This window comes from Populus alba, chromosome 10 (genome assembly GCF_005239225.2).
Source record: "Populus alba chromosome 10, ASM523922v2, whole genome shotgun sequence".
Classification (NCBI taxonomy): Eukaryota; Viridiplantae; Streptophyta; class Magnoliopsida; order Malpighiales; family Salicaceae; genus Populus; species Populus alba.
In genome coordinates this window covers 16,742,271-16,758,761 of record NC_133293.1, presented here as the reverse complement: position 1 = coordinate 16,758,761, position 16,491 = coordinate 16,742,271, and the positions used below count along the sequence as shown (strand labels likewise).

General features: G+C 34.1%; 1 protein-coding gene across 1 annotated transcript; it reads left to right on the top strand.

Moving 5' to 3' along the window:
- Positions 1–7,566: 7,566 nt before the first annotated feature.
- Positions 7,567–16,451, top strand: LOC118043089 (putative cyclin-B3-1). The gene is made up of 24 exons (XM_035050919.2): positions 7,567–7,726; positions 7,920–8,030; positions 8,125–8,182; positions 8,282–8,339; positions 8,435–8,467; positions 8,819–8,867; positions 8,952–9,033; positions 9,114–9,207; positions 9,775–9,832; positions 10,882–10,939; positions 11,016–11,103; positions 11,249–11,281; positions 11,371–11,425; positions 11,548–11,596; positions 11,703–11,796; positions 12,148–12,202; positions 12,677–12,958; positions 13,034–13,156; positions 14,548–14,637; positions 14,728–14,889; positions 14,997–15,056; positions 15,404–15,502; positions 15,781–15,959; positions 16,039–16,451. Exons 2-24 carry the CDS (start codon positions 8,016–8,018, stop codon positions 16,172–16,174), a joined length of 2,010 nt encoding a protein of 669 aa, XP_034906810.1. The 5' UTR covers positions 7,567–7,726; positions 7,920–8,015; the 3' UTR covers positions 16,175–16,451.
- Positions 16,452–16,491: the final 40 nt, after the last annotated feature.

Sequence of the window (16,491 nt, the reverse complement as noted above, 5' to 3'; positions counted from 1 at the left end):
TATTTTATATAAAACTAGTAAAAAAAACAGTGATAAAATTTTATCCTGGGCTAGAACCCACCCTAGCCCTCAGCACAGCTCCGCCTTGTATATATATATATGATTTAGTGGTTCATAAACTTGGCACCAAAAGTAAATTTAGCAGTTTATGATTATTAATTACATTAAGTAATTATCACAGGTGTCGTGTTTACATTTGTTGTGGCTGCACATATCTGCTGCAACCCTACCAATCGTTGAAATACGTACTCATAAAAGAGAAGCTCGTCCACATGAAAAATTATCTTTCATTTTTTTAAAATATATACAACTCTTCAGCACATTTCCATTCTACTTTGAACGGCGAATCCCCGCCATTAACAACGCATCCAAATAGAATTTCACATTTATGATTTATAGGAAGGATTCCAAGCGTTTAGATACGGTAGAATCCCTTCCTTCGAACAGGTTTTCAAGCAATTACGGAGCCAGGAATTATTTTTATCATGGAATACGAATAAATAAACATAAATTATTTTTTAATATCCATCATTGAATAAACACTCTGGTTTCAGGTCTTTTGTTTTCCATCACTTCACTAATAATGCATGAAAATTTTCGCATTATGAATAGAAAGATGAGCAAAGAAACCATACTTTATACCAATGGGAGTTAAGCATATGGCAAAAAATATTGTAAGTGCGTGAAATATCATGAAGTTTGATTGAGTATTTATTTATTTAATTTTATTAATATGAATTTTCGGGCTAGCTCACTGTACCTCGACTAATCTCACGGATCCTGAAGTTAATGACCATGTAAACTTTCAGTGGTCTTAAGGTTTATGAAACTTAAACTAGTGACCTTTTGGGAGCAAATTTAGAGCCTGACCAATTAGGCTACACTCCTCATAGTTGATTGAGTATTTATTTGCTGCTATAAGATGGGGCTAAAGAGTAAAGAGCGTTTGGGAACGCGTGCAAACCGCGTTCCCCTAAAATTTTTTTTTTTGTTGCTAAAAATTAATTTTTTTGGTATGTTTTGGATCATTTTGATGCATTAATTTAAAAAATAATTTTTAAAAAATAAAAAAAATATTATTTTGATACATTTCGGCACGAAAAACACTTTAAAAAGTAACCGCAACAACACTTCTAAACTTATTTTTTTTAATTTTATTTGGGATCAAATACATATAAATTGAGATATATAAAATGGGTTATTTTTTCCGGAATAGAAAATCCTAGAGATTTATTCAATGAGTAAGAAGACAAATAGGATGCTAAAGGTTAAGAAGTCCAATGAAAAGGTACGAGGCTAATAAGAAATAATGCAGACGAGACTATTTACATATATGAATTTGGAAAAAGGTAAATAAAAAAGCTACACTTATAAGATGGGATATTATATTTTTTTAGGATTTATTTTTCTACCTAGGCTACAACCCACCTCAGTTTTCTATGCTCCTCCGCCCCTGTTTTCAAGTATTAGAAATATAATATTTTATATTTTATATGTAATCAATATACAATTTTAGTCCGAATTCGTATGGATGGTAGTGAATCATGAATAACTTTTGTTTCTATATTTTAAAAGTATTTTATATTGATTTAAAAATATTTTTAAAAAGATATTATTTTAAATGAAAAATACTTTTAAAAATAATAATTTATTATATCTTCAAATAAAAAAAACTAATGACCATTTTAAGATGAGAAAGTAGGTAGGTGTGTTGGATGGTAGCAAGAAGAAATAGCCAGCTAAAGAGCCAAGTGTGGACAAAATGTTGTCATGCATTCACCTAAACCAAAGAAAACTTTGCTTGGATTGAAACGGTAGAGCTCACTTTAACTTTCCGTCTAATATATGTCGATACTATGTCTTGTTTTTTTTATTATTATTTCTAAAGTTATGCCACTTTTCTTTTTACATTTTGTTCAGTTCCCCTTGGCCGGGCTTTTCACGCAGCTATCTCGCTGGCTATTTGTTAAGTAAGTAATTAATTTTAACTTTAAAAGGTGTTGTGCAATTGATTAAGTAAGTAATTAATTGATTAAGTGCTAGATTTATTTTTTAAAAATTATAAATTTTAAAATTATTAGAGGTTTATAAGATAATTAATTTTAAAATTTTAAAAGATTAGTTGAAGCTTTGTATATAATTTTCTTGGCCTTGTTAAGCTGCTTAAATGTCGCTGATGAAGGGAATTAAAAAAAATAGGCCCGTTTTTGTTCTCGTCTCACAGAAATTCTCTTTTCAAGTCTTAACAGAGGAATTCTTCATCCCAAGTGCATTTATTGAAAGTATTCATTTTTTATATCTTTTGTTATATAGTATGTATGGTTACATGTTATGTAATTCAAAATCTAATGAGATGGAATAATTCATAACATTCTTTTATTTGGATGCAGATTTTTAGTAATGTAATGAAGAATTCATAGAACTTTATTTTAGTCCTTGTGTGTGTGTGTGTGTGTGTGTGTGTGTGTGTGTGTGATTTCTAATTACAGTGGTCCTTATTTGAAAGTTCTTTTGTTGCTTATTCTTTAAAAAAATTATAATTCGATCCTTATGATGAAAAACGTTTCACAATCAAGTGTCCATGAGATTACGCTTATATAAGGAGCCAAAGTGAACTGCCAGCTGGATATCTCAGGTATTCTTCAGGTCTTTTCACCTTTGAACCATGGAAAGTACTTGGGGTTAACATCACTAATTGGACGTAATAAACATTTGATTCTTGCCTATTATTTTGAGGGATCGTTTTTGGAAGAAAATTCATGGTTGGAGATGTAACAAACGAATGTGAAATAGAGGAAAATAGAATTGTAAAGAGAAATTCCTCATGTATTGTGAATGATACAGCAGCTCGTTCAAATAATGAGATGGAATAATTCATAACATTCTTTTATTTGGTTGCAGATTTTTAGTAATGTAATGAAGAAAATTCAAGGATGGAGATGTAACAAACGAATGTGAAATAGAGAAAAAGAGAATTGTAAAGAGAAATTCCTCATGTATTATGAATGATATAGCTTGTCCAAATATATACAACATGCAAAGAATATTCTAACTAACTTATCCTGTCACAGGGGTTGTGGCATTGTTTGGTGATGGTGGAGGCTCTTTGTCGTGCCTCCTGTGTGAGGGGTGTTGTATGTTGGGAGAGGTTTTTCAATTTAATCATAAAATTATAATTAATGTTTAGGAGTCGCCGCCTAATATTATGGTCACTAGGAACCTATAGTCTGCGAGAGTCTGAGTAAGGGACTAGTTGCGCAAGGAAAAGACGCATCGCCCCCAGTGCACCTACTTAAGGTAAGCTGCATTGTTGTTTGATTTTTTTTTTCTAAGTCAGGTTGGTCTTTTATAAGGTTCAAGGCAGATCTCTTTTCATGAGAAAGTCTCTGTCTTATTGGGTTAAATCTTAACCGTTCTAAAATTTGAATATTAACATCGCATTTATACTTTGTATCTTTAATACCCAAGCGTGTACTTTATCGTGTAATTTTACACCCCACAAATATCAAAGTCTACATCTGGATCAAAAAAAAAAAAGATTGGAAAAAGATTTTTGACATGTTGGCTAAATCTTAATGGATAATCATAAACTGGTTACGATATCCATTTTTTGGAATTTTTTTTAACATGAAAAAGATGCAATTTTTGTTTTTGTTTTATGAAAAATATACTTGGAAAAATTTTAAGATTTGGCCATATGCAACAAAATATTGTTTTTTCTTTTTGAAAATGTTTTGAAATTATTTTTTTGAAATATTTTGGAGAAAAACTGGGTATTTTAATACTGGATTTGTATTTTACAATGTAAATATACAACCCGATATTATGCAAAATGGATATAAAAATATTTGAGAAAATCACAAATTTTTTAAAATGATTTTTTGAATTTTTTTGAAATAATATATATATGTGTGTGTGTGTGTGTGGAGGGGGGGCTGGGCCGGCCCAACCTACAAAAGGGTGGGCCGCTATCGACCCAAAATGGTTGGGCCAATCTCGGCCCGACAAGTATTTTTAGGGTGGGTCAGATCCGGCCCATAAATGTGGTCTAGGCCGTATAAGATCCAACCCACCTTCAAAGTTGATGGTTCTGCCATTACATGCAAAATATCTTCAAATATCTTTTGCATGCAATGACCACCAAAATGGGGCAGAAGTAGGGGGACGCCACCTGATGCAAGTGGGAGGCGCTGCTGGTCTGGGTGGTTGACAAGAGGTTGGTGGCGGCGTTGATGGGAGCTTGGTGGCCGGAATTTCTACTACACAGGAAGAAGAAAATCTGCAAAGGGAAGAGGGAAAACCTCGCGGTGGCTGCCCCTATCACTGGTGAGGATTTGGATTTGTGGGGAGGCTAAGACGCCGTCTATTGGTGGGGGAGAAAGGCTTTTGTGGGGTCTTTAACGGCTAAAGACGCGGTGGAGAGAGAAGGAAGGAAAAAAACTGCATAAATGGGGCGAAAAGGCTGGTTTTTTAGCCAACTTTGAACCCGATTTTCTTCTCTCTCAGGCCATCAATGAAGCGTCTAATTATAGGCGATGGAAGAGGGTAATCTCATCTTCACCGGGGTAAAATTTAAGCTCTTGATTATGTTGAGAAGGATCCCAACCGTTGGTTCAAAGGAGCCTCCCTGAGTTATCAAATATGCAAGAAAAGGCTGCTTGAGTAGACCTCTTCACGTCGTCGTCGGCGTTGCTGTGCCATCATTCATCCTGAACCGTTCACATGGGATTATAGAGGAACTGCAGGGGATCAGTTTTGTGCAAGTTTTGTTCGATTTGATGGAGAAATCAAGCATTAAATGCACTTGCAAAGTAGGCTCTCACGCTGTTTCTTTTTGGTAAAACGGGGAAGACAATAAACAGTGACAAGATGACGCGTCGTTGTTCCTCTCTCTCTCTCTCTTTTACACATAAAACAGCGCCGTTTTGGATTGAATTAGGGATTTTAACTAATTTTCAATTTAGTCCTCTATCTTTTAATTGATTTCAATTGAACCCCTAATTAACCCTAAATTTTTTATTTAATGCAATTAAGCCCCTGATGAACTTCAATTGGAACCCCGAAATTATGCGCCTTTTACAATATGGTTCTTGGTCTCGGATTTTGTCAATTTAACCCCTAATTGACCATTAAACTTTCAATTTCTTTAATTTTACCCCCAGATTTTTGTCAATTAAGCTCTTCAATTTTGACGTCTTTTGCAAATTGGTCATTGGTTTTAAATTTTATCAATTTAACCCCTAATTGACCCCAAAACTTTAATTTTCTTGCAATTTTGCCCCTGGTCTCAATCAATTAACTTGGTAAAAATTAAATTTGGTCTCTTAAAATTCTAATCTTCTCAATTAAACTCAAATTAAACTCTCAAACTTAATTTTTCACCAATTAAGCCCCAAATAAAATTAATTTGACCCATTTAAAGTATAACACTTAATTAAATCCTTCAATTGGACCCAAATTAATTCTTAAAATTTAATTTGGCTCATTATTAAATCAAATTGGCCTATTAAAAATTTAATTATGTCATTGGACTTAATTTTTCACTAATTACGCCCCAAACAAAATTAATTTGACCCATTTAAAGTATAATTAAGTCCTTGCACTTAATTAAATCCTTTAATTGAACCAAAATTAATTCTCAAACATAATTAAAATTCAATTTGGCTCATGATTAAATCAAATTGGCTTATTAAAAATTTAATTACGTCCATGGACTTAATTTTTATGCAAATTTGTCAAATAATCATTTAATTTGACCTTGAATTTGCATTGTTTTCTCTATTTTTAGGTATAATAGGGTACAATTAGACCTTGAATTTCCTCCATAAATTGCAGGTTGATTTTTTTTTTATTTTTGTAGTCCTTCCTTGATCTGTTTTCTCCACATTACCAATCTTTTTTTATTTTTATTTTGAAAAAAAAATTAATATTTAAGAAATAATTAATAAAATAACAGAATTCAGGTAAGCATGCGATCCTTCTATGCAGTGATGTGGTATGTTGATGATTCATCCACTAATAGGAGAGGGCGTTTGTTGTCAAAAGCAGGTAAAGCAGTGATGATCAATTCGGTAGCTCAAGCTTTGGCGACTTATAATATGAGTGAGTTTTTGATGCCGACATCTATATGTGGCGATTTACAGAGGATGATGAATGGATATTGGTGGGGTAGCGACCAAAGAGATGGGCGAGGAATAATCTGGCAGAGTTGGGAAGGACTATGTAGAAGAAAGGAAGTTTTGGGTTTCGAAATCTACATTGCTTCAACTTAGCTCTTCTTGGTAAGCTAGGATGGGAATTGGTGCCCGAACCTCATAGCCTGGTGGCTAGAATTCTCAAAGCAAGATATTTCCCAAGTGGGGAATTTTTGAGGACCAATGTGGTCTCTTTGGCTAGAATGGTGGTGTGCAATGTGGTCTCCAGTTTTTGGAAGTGTGTGAGGCAGATTGTTCAACACCCAATGCCAGAAATGGGATAAGCCTCCTGTAGGGTTTCTGAAATGGAACACTGATGCAGCCATTCTTGATCAAGGCGCTGCCATGGGTGCTGGTTTTGCAGGTAGGAATAATGAGGGAGCTGTGGTTTTTTGTGGGTGCTGGAAAATTGAAGTTTTTTTTCACCGACGTTGGCTGAAGCATTGTGTCTAAAGAATGTGCTGCAGTTCATAATTTCTCAGGGGCTGTCAAATTTCCTTATTGAGTTGGATGCTAAAATTTCATAAGCTGTCAACTTGGCTCTTCTATCTCCTCCCTTTTTTTTTTTTTATATAGCTGAATCCCCCCAAGTCTTATTTTTTCCATCTTTCAAAGGTTTATTTGCGAAAACCCCTTCTTTTTTTTTTTTTTTTTTTGAGAAAATTCTAGAAAATCTAAAGCTGACAGTATCTCAACCCTTCAATTGAAATCTTATCTTGTACTCTCATGGATTTTGAACAAATACAAATTGTTAGCATATGAAATTGGTTTGTTTTTGTGCTGGATTGGTGGGATGAATCATATCGTTGCTTGATGGGTTCATGTGTGCGAATGAGATTCTCGTTTGATTGGAAAAAGGAAAATAAAAAATAGAACTGACTATATTGTCAAACAAATTCTAAATAAGGTGGCTGGGACTAATGGATGGCACGAGAGATGGGAAAAAGAAAGAAGAAAAATATATCCAAATTTATCCTAAAAACCCATCAATCCAATTTCGTACACTTATGGCATTTTATCCAGGAGAATTATTAATTATGGATGATATTATTGTAATTATTAATTAAGATGATATTTTCATTATTTCAAGGTATTAATGGCTTTTTAATCATTGAATATAGTGATAATTACATAATTCATTAAATGACAATCATATAAATATTCATATATTTTTTTTTATGTGTGCGGTTAATGATATATATTATTATTTAATATGTAAATCTCGTGATGTAAAGTATAGTTTATAAAAATATAAAAAGAAAGCAATTTATAACTTTTCAAAAGTTACTGATGACATTTTCATTAGTTACATGGTCGAGGCTCCAATATAAAGGTAGCAAGCCCATGTAATCAGAAAGCGCAACAAGAAACAAAACTCGAATGAGGGCATAACCGTAAACAACTCGAAAAATTTGAAACCATAAAAATCTAGCACAGATCAACATCTGCAACGGTAACCAAACTCAGCCCCTCTCTCTCTAAAAATCTTAAGACAAATCAAAGAAATCGAAGAGAAATTAGCGTCATTAAAGGTATAATCTAACTATCAATAGCTTCTTTGATTGATCTTTTTTATCTTTCTTTAACTTCTATTCAATTTTCATTTTATATCCGTTTACTTTTGTATTTTAATTCGAAGTTTAAGAATTAGGGTTTTAGAATTATGATTATTTCTTCAATGCCTTCTACGATGTTGAAATTCTGTTTTTTTTTTTCCTTTTTCAGTTTAGGTAAACAAATTTAGTGAGAGAACTTTAGATCTGTTATCGTCATCGAGTTCGAGATCTTTCTATCAGAGGAACCGAGAAAGAAAGAAACATAATGGTGGCTGCTAAAGTATTACACAGACCCACACACTGTTTCTTTTTTTTTTTTTAGTCTCTTTGATGAATTCATTGTTTATATACATGTTTTCCTTGTGCTGTTTTAGGGAAAATTCAGCGTGGGGATCAACCGCGTAGTTGAAGATGCCCATACTTCCAGAACAGGTAAAGGGTTTCATTGGTTTTTGTTCTATCTGACTTAATGATTCAGATTTTTGAATTGTTTTATGTACCTAATTCTTTTTACCTTTACATTTATTTTAGGTGTTAGAACTTTTAAAGTCTATTCAGAAAACGAAAAGATGAAGGATGCTGCTAGCATGTAAGTATAATCAAGTTCGGGTTCACTTTGGAAATTCTTATTATTGCTCAATGCTTCTTGATTAGTAAGTGTGATGTTTTCAATTCTCTTTCCAGTAAATCTGCCCGAGATAATCTTCTTCCTTCAAGGTATGTGATTCTGTAGACTTGTTAAATCAATTTTCATAACTGCTTGTGAATTATAGGTGAAGAAAAGATCAGAAATCTGGGGTTTTAAGTTTTGTTGTTTGGCTTTAAATTTTTTTTATTAAGGCTCAGCTTAATGGAGAGGTTAAGGTAACTGATGTATTTCAAAGAATCTTATCTTCTAATATTGTTGGATGTAGAAAAGAAATTACATCATCCCGCTTTGATGGCTCCTTGGCTTGATTGAGATCATTTTCTAAATAAATTGGAAACATTGGACAACTGAAATATATTATTTTATTTGTTTCTTGATATGTTTTTAACATCATTTAAAAAAAAAAACAAATTCTACAGAAGGATATCCAACAAAGAAGATCCTCTTGCCATAACAAGTGATTCAAAGGTAAGTTTCCCCTTCCTGCATTAATGGTTGTTTATGTGAGAATGCTACTTTCTTTAGATATCCATTTGAAGTATGCTTTTATAGTTGCCCTTAACATGTAATACGAAGGGAAGTTCGAAAATTGTGGTGCAGAACAAAGGCAAACATGACACATCTAGACTGACTGGTATGGATAAATTTAATAATAATTTATCTTTTTGTTGATTTTTTCTGTCATTGTTAAACTTTGATAGCGGCCCTTTCCAGTAAACCAAAATGCCAGAAGAAAAGCATTGGCTGATGTAAGCAATGTGCAGAGTAGCTGTGCAAGGAATGCAGCATATGGTGGTTTGAAATCAGTGTGAGTGTTTGAATTGGCATGCCTAGTTTTTAATGTATGAAGGGCATTTTTAACTACTGGTTGCATATGTTTCCTGTTCATGTCTTACATGCAAATCCTTTTTTCATTTCTAAAAGTAAAATTATGAAAAGTTCTTTAATCGTTAAAATTTATAAAAGTACTATAAAGGCAGAAGAGTTTCTTTGCAATTTTTTTTATGAAAGACAATTTGAACATTTAGGTATCCATGATTGCTCAAGGGAATGTATTCTCTCTTGCTCTCTATCTTTTTTGCTTTTGGCTTCAAGATCAATGGACAAAAGTTAAAAAGAACGTTTTCTTTATCCAATTGAGTAAATAATCAAAGTTTATTCAGGTTAGGGGGCCTTAACTATCTTTCGTGACTTTAATTTAATTCTTCAGAGCAGAATTTCTTCTAAGCATTCCATGCATGCTAGATTTTCTTTATAAATTAGCTACAGAGGGTCACTGTTAAGGATATTCCATATTTTCTTGTCCTTCGATTGATTTCTCCTTTGTTTCTGGTTAAGATTGACATGATTCTCTGCTTGTCATCAACTCCTTTAGGATTTCAGGCGGTACAGGCTCTAGGACTGTGAATCTTTCATCAAGAAAATCTGCAACGGTATGAAAACCAAATTCTAAGTACAAGTTTTTGTGTTCTGTCAGCTTGTTTCTTTTCTTCTGTGTTCCCATTGCATTGTTTATGATGTTTTCCCATTCATTATTGGTTTCTAACCAGGCAACTTAAAATGTTTTGCCTACTGGTTCTTTCTGCAAAATCAGCCTAGAAGTATAGCATCCAGCTCAATTGCTGGTACAATATTTCACTAGATTCTGTATCCAATTATGATGCCTTCATTTCAAATTAGTTAGATAACAAGGGAAGCACACTTTTGAGTGCTTGTTTGTTGGCAGAATGGGGAGGCAGGGAGGATGAGGGGAATGGTTGAAACCCAACATTTTTGTCCTAGCCCGCTTCTCTAGTGTGACAGAGGATAACTTCCTCCAAATTGTGAGGCAGGGAGAATTGACTTGCCTATTTTTTCATTTCTGGATGGTCAATTATTCTGGAATTGCTTACTGTCAGGGAGGTTCTTTGTTGCTTGCTTGAGTCTCCATGTTGCTCAGCAGAAATCTTTTTTTTTTATTCTAATCAGCGTAGCTGAATTTCTTCCTTTATGGAATTCTGGAAAATTAGCCTCTTTTCTCGTGGCTTCACTTTTCATGCTTTAGTTGTCCTTGCATTAGCAAACACAGGCTTCTTCTTCTTTCCTTGGAAAGAAAATCTTAAACTTGGCCAATATTTTGCCATACAGTGGATGATTTGTAATTTCTCTCACTGTTTGCCACAGCATTCTCCAAATTCAATAGAGTACAATTTATGCTGCTTTTCTCCTTCAGATTTATGTTTGCTTTCTCCAATGTTGGATGAGGTTTCCTAACATTGAATCTGGTCACCATTATACACTTTATCTTTGTCATGAGTAATCATAATGTAAATTCATAGTACTTGTGGTAGCTGCCCTTTGTACCTAATTCTACCCCATTGTGCCAGTTGAAAGATGAAAGTTTTTATCATCGCTAGTAAATATCACTGTTCTCTCTTATCTGGCGCTTCAATTATTCCTTCTGTAATTCTAGAGTGCTGATAATTTTCTTGTTTCAAATTAGGGAAAAATGAAGGATAATACAAGTAGAAAGGCTGGTGACTTTTATGCTTCTAGAAAAGGTATAACAAAATACTTACTTTCATAGCATCTCTAAATGGGGATTCTCATTGGATAGTTACTGGTCTTGGACAATAGCAGGTGACAAAGATCTAAGGGCCTCTTTAGATGATCAGAAGACCAACACCAAGAATCATGGCCGTGAATTTGGCATTAATAAGAGCAGGTATTTGAATTATGTTAGTCATATTTTTTATCTAGGCAGGAATATGGGTACAACACAAATCTGTTAGTATCAATGCCAGATGCTTTGCAGCTGTCTTGTGTGACTCAATAATTTCTTGATCTAAATTTATGTTTTAATTTTATAGGAGGAATGCAGGGAATTTGGTAGCAGCGATGAGGTTTGTGATTCTATCTATATGAAATTTACTCATTATAACAATTTATATATGCTATTGATATATGTTTTGTTCCTACTTTTGACATGAAGGAAGTCTCTGCCAGTGCTGAAGAGGGTGAGCCATTCAGATGCAAGCAATGCAAAGGTTAATCTCATTACATACAATTTTCGAAGAAAAGAAATGTTTTCTATTCCTAATGAAATATTTTTGTACTGGTTTCATCTGATTCCTAGTGCCTTTTTCTGTTTTTTACCTTTCATTTTTAGGAGAATGATGAAAACTTTGAGAAAACTAAGAATATTAGTGGGTTTCCTGGTAAGACAAATTGATTCGTGTCTCTTTTATACTTGGCTCTGCAGTCCATTGACTAAGATTCATGATATTTATATGCCTATTTATATCTCAATTCTTTTGGTTCCAGTTAAGGTTAAAGCGGGTAAGAATGTAGTATCTCAGGGTGACGAGGGTAGGAGCCATCTACGGAGAAATAGAGTTAGTGATGGCTTCATATTAATGTAAGTAACAATGATCTGTTTATCTCAAAAAAGGAAAAAAAGGAACTGCTGTCTGTGCTCTAATTCAATTTATTCTCTAGTACATACTAATTTATTTGCATAAACAAAATGGTTTTCCTCTTCTTTGCTCATCAATGAATTGTATGCTATTTTCTATGTAATAGATGAGTCGAAAATGTCAAAACAAAGCATAGCATTACAATTACAAAAACATAAATTACCTACAATTTATACTTAATCCTTAAACTGAGAACTTAATTATTTTTCTGAATCATGGCCGAGAAATTTTTTCCTTTTATCAATTGATGATTGACCGGGCTGCAAATGATTATCTTTTCTATCTGTAAATAGGGCTCCCAGGGATCAAATTAATGCTGATGCCCGTGTATCCAGAAAATCTGTCAGGGTATGAGCTGTGTTTTATATCTACTTTTTTCCCTCTTATTTCCCAATTATCCATGCTTCATTCTTTTGTAACTTAACTCATTGTCTACGCTTACTTAGACAACATTTATGGTGTTGCTGATTTCTGTCTTTTGAATTTTTTTAGGCAATGTGAGAGTTTATAATTTGTTGTAGTCTTCAGGCAAAGCTGACATGGTGTGGAAGTTTGAAATCATTTAAAAGCACTGGAATATGCATGCTGAATTTCATGACATGTCATCTTTAAGCTGCATAAGCCTAATTACAAATAATTGGCAATAAGTGAATGTAAAGCAAGATCAGGATTTTAATTAGATAGCAGATTAGCAAATCCTGATCTTGCTTTAATGCTTATAGCTCAAATGAAATCTCTATCTCACAACTTGAGAGTAATTTACAAAGATGTGTTCTTTTGTTCTTAATCATGTTAACTCTTTTTCTGCATTCATTGGTCCAGCCAATACTAAAGACTGAAATTAACCATAAGACCTCAAGATCAAAGTGCATCTCTAGTTCAAACAAGTCCAAGTGCATTGCTGCTATATCATCAAAGAAAAAAGAATCTGCCGTGTCTTGTCCAGAAAACATGCCGTTGGTCGCCCATGAAGAAGTTACTCAAGGAGAACCTTCACCTGACAGCAACAAGAAGTCAGGCGCTGATAACAAATCAAATGTCATCACCATAAGAAAATCAAATCGAAGGAGATCTTATACATCTTTATTAATGACAGGATCAAAGGTTTAGGACTAATTCACTGTCATAATGTCTAACTGTTCTTGAGCATTTTTTCTAACAATTGCCTTTATTTTGCAGTTACTAGAGGAGCAAGGTGAAGTTATCAAGCAGGAAAAGCTACCAAGTATAGATGATACTTTCAATCAGCTGGAAGTTGCTGAGTATGTTGACGAGATATACGAGTACTATTGGGTTTTGGAGGTGATTGCTCTTTTATTCCCATTTCATTTTTCTGGATCCCTGTGCTGCATTTTTTATATGGTAGTTGGAGTCATTCTTCTAGTGGTTTTGATCGAACTTGACGCCATTATTCTTGAAAAAATTTCCTTCACTGGCACACCCATATTTTAGGTTGATTTGACATCTAACAGCATGAATCACTCTTTTTAGTTGTTAACTATCATGTCTAATAACAGTTAGCTGTCAGATGAGATAGGAATTGACTAAGCTGAAATGTTGGAGGCGCCAGCAGTCTTCAGCTAAATAATATATGATGGAAAGAAAAGGTAGATTGAGAGCAAATTAACGTGTAAAAATCTTGTGGAGAAATGTCATTCTTCTCCAAAACTGATCTGTTTGTCAATGCTGTTGCATACACAACTCATTTAAGTTGTTAATTACTCTGTCTAATACAACTAGCTGGCAGATAAGAAAGAAGTTAAATCACCTGAAATGTTTAGCAAGCATGCCCACAGTTTTCAGCTAAATAAAGTAAAAGACTAGCTGCTAGAGACTAGTTCTTATACATATATACGATTGCAAGAAAAGGCACCCTTGTGAGAGTTTTGTGTTTTAAGTGGTGAGAATGGGGCCAGATCTTCCACAGCAGGGTTGCATATAATTGTTCAGTGGATTTTTCAGTCATGTGCTCTAAGGGCACACGTTAATTGATATAAATGCAATTCTTCACTTTCATAATTGAGTGGATTCACTTCCATAATTGAGTAAAATCATAATCCATAATCCATAATCCATTGTTGTTGATTATGGAAATTAAAACATCACATTTGCTTCAATTAACCAAATGATTATGGTCAACTTAAAATGTTGGTTGACATGGTCTATGTTTTGCCTACTCAACAATTTCTACGTATTGCTTTAATAAACCAAATTATGATTGGTGGGAAGTGAGAAGCTTTAGTGTTGTTCTGTGACATTAAGGGAGAGATTGGTTTGGGGTGCCAAACATTGGACACTATTTGATATATAGTTATCATTGGGATCTCACTTGAAAATACTGTTTGGTGTATAGGTATCATTGGGATCTCATCTTGAATGGGAAATCTGATATCAAGTGAATCATTCCAGGTCTTCAATGATGTTCTGATTTATCATGCGATGATGTTAAAGTCAATCCATTTTATGATCACATATCTTTTCATGTTTTTTCTACAAATTAAATCATTATAAACTTTCTAAGTTTGTTTTGGGACCTGGAGCTGATGAAACCAGGCTTGTGAATGGTGGTTTGACTTTTACCTTACTGATCTCGTTCCCATCCCTTGTTCACTTCTTCTGTTGGCAACCCATTAGTTGTTAAAATAAAGTCTAATTTGTTTTGTTGCTTGTGTCTGTTGATGATCTTTTTTCAGGTGCAGAATTTATGTCTGGAAAATTACATGGCTATTCACACAGAAATTACACCTCAAATGCGGGGCATAGTCATCAACTGGCTAATTGAAGTGGGCACCCATTTGTTCTCAATTGACTTTTAAGCATCTTTCTTTTGCTGCTGTTTTCCTACAGTAATTTATTTTCCTTTTTGGTTGCAGGTACACTTCAAATTTGAATTAATGCCGGAAACACTTTATCTAATGGTTACATTGTTAGATCGATACCTATCTCAAGTTGAAATTAAGAAGAGTGAACTGCAGTTGGTTGGTCTTACAGCACTGCTTCTGGCATCAAAATACGAAGATTTTTGGCATCCTAGGGTAAAAAAATAATATGTCAAACTCACAGTTTCAGTTGAAATCTTATTTGATTTTTTATTTTTTGAGACAATACACTCACACATCTTTTTCTGCACCATGCAATGCAGATCAAAGATTTAATTAGCATCTCGGCTGAGTCATACACGAGAGGCCAAATGCTTGTGATGGTATGATGTTGCATATTACCAATCTTAATTCACTGAAATTTAGTTTCTTGTAAAAGAGATTCTGGTGGTACTAGACGTAAATATTTGGCATCGAGGATTTGATTCTCATCTTGTAGTTATTGGGTTAGGAAAGTAAACATCTTTCCTGGATGGACTTGATCTGTAAACTTTCTCCCTTGTGCTGCTTTATTGCATATTTGTATGTTATTTACAAACTTGTATAACAGACTGATGCCAACTTATCTTCTTCCCTCTTTCCTGAAAGATGATGGCATAAAATATCAGTACATTCTGATGTTGATCTATCTCTTGGTCTTAGTGGTAGTGTTTTCTTGCTTTGTGTTCAGGAGAAGCTTTTTCTTAAGAAGTTGAAGTTTCGTCTAAATGAGCCGACTCCTTATGTTTTCATGTTGAGGTTTCTCAAGGCTGCTCAAACAGACCAGAAGGTATGTGGCTTTCAAAAGGGCTCTAAATCTGGATATTCGAAGATCTCTTGTTGCATCTAATCTGTCTTGTGCATATCAGTAAAAGCCTCCATGGTTGTGTTTCAGTAAAGAAGAGGTTGTCCAGTCATAGTAAGGCTGGAGATTGGATAGTCAACAGCAGATGATCTTAGATTCTTAACTGATATAAAGTCATGCATTCTTGTCTGTACTATTGTCAATAGCACTTAGCATTCTACCTAATTTGAATCTACTAACCTAATATTCACTTTTGCTGCCAGCTTGAGCATTTAGCATTCTACCTCATCGAACTCTGCTTGGTTGAATATAAAGCTTTAAAGTTCAAACCGTCAATGCTATGTGCATCAGCTATCTATGTTGCTCGGTGTACCTTGCAAGTATCTCCAGCTTGGACTCCTTTGCTTACCAGACATACACATTATCAAGTCTCCCAAATCAGGTACTTTCCCGCCTGGTGATTAATTTCCATGAGTGGGTATACTTTCCCGCCTGGTGATGATCTAAATTGATTTTTGAAGGGACTGTGCTGAGATGATTTTGAGATTTCAAAAGGCTGCAAGAACATCACAGTTGAGAGTTACGTACGAGAAGTACATGAGACCTGATCTCAGTGGCGTTGCAGCAATAAAACCCTTGAATGAACTTCCACTTTGATCTGATGTGTGTAAATTCTAAAGTTACATGCGATGTAAATTCTAATGGTAAATGTGAAGATGCCCTTGAGATTGCTGCCTCGTATTTTTTTTTAAAGCTACTTGCTGTATGCTCTGTGTGGTTGTAATCCCTGGTGGTTTTACATGCCGAAGGATATGAACCTCTGTAGAAGTTAGATCTCTGAACCGTCTGATTTGACATAGAAGTACCATAATGTTTTGTTGTAATGTTCCCTTGGCTTAATTTCTGGATTATCCTCCTTTACCATCTTCGGTGATATACTTTTATATATGAAGGTAAACTGAAAAGATTTATAA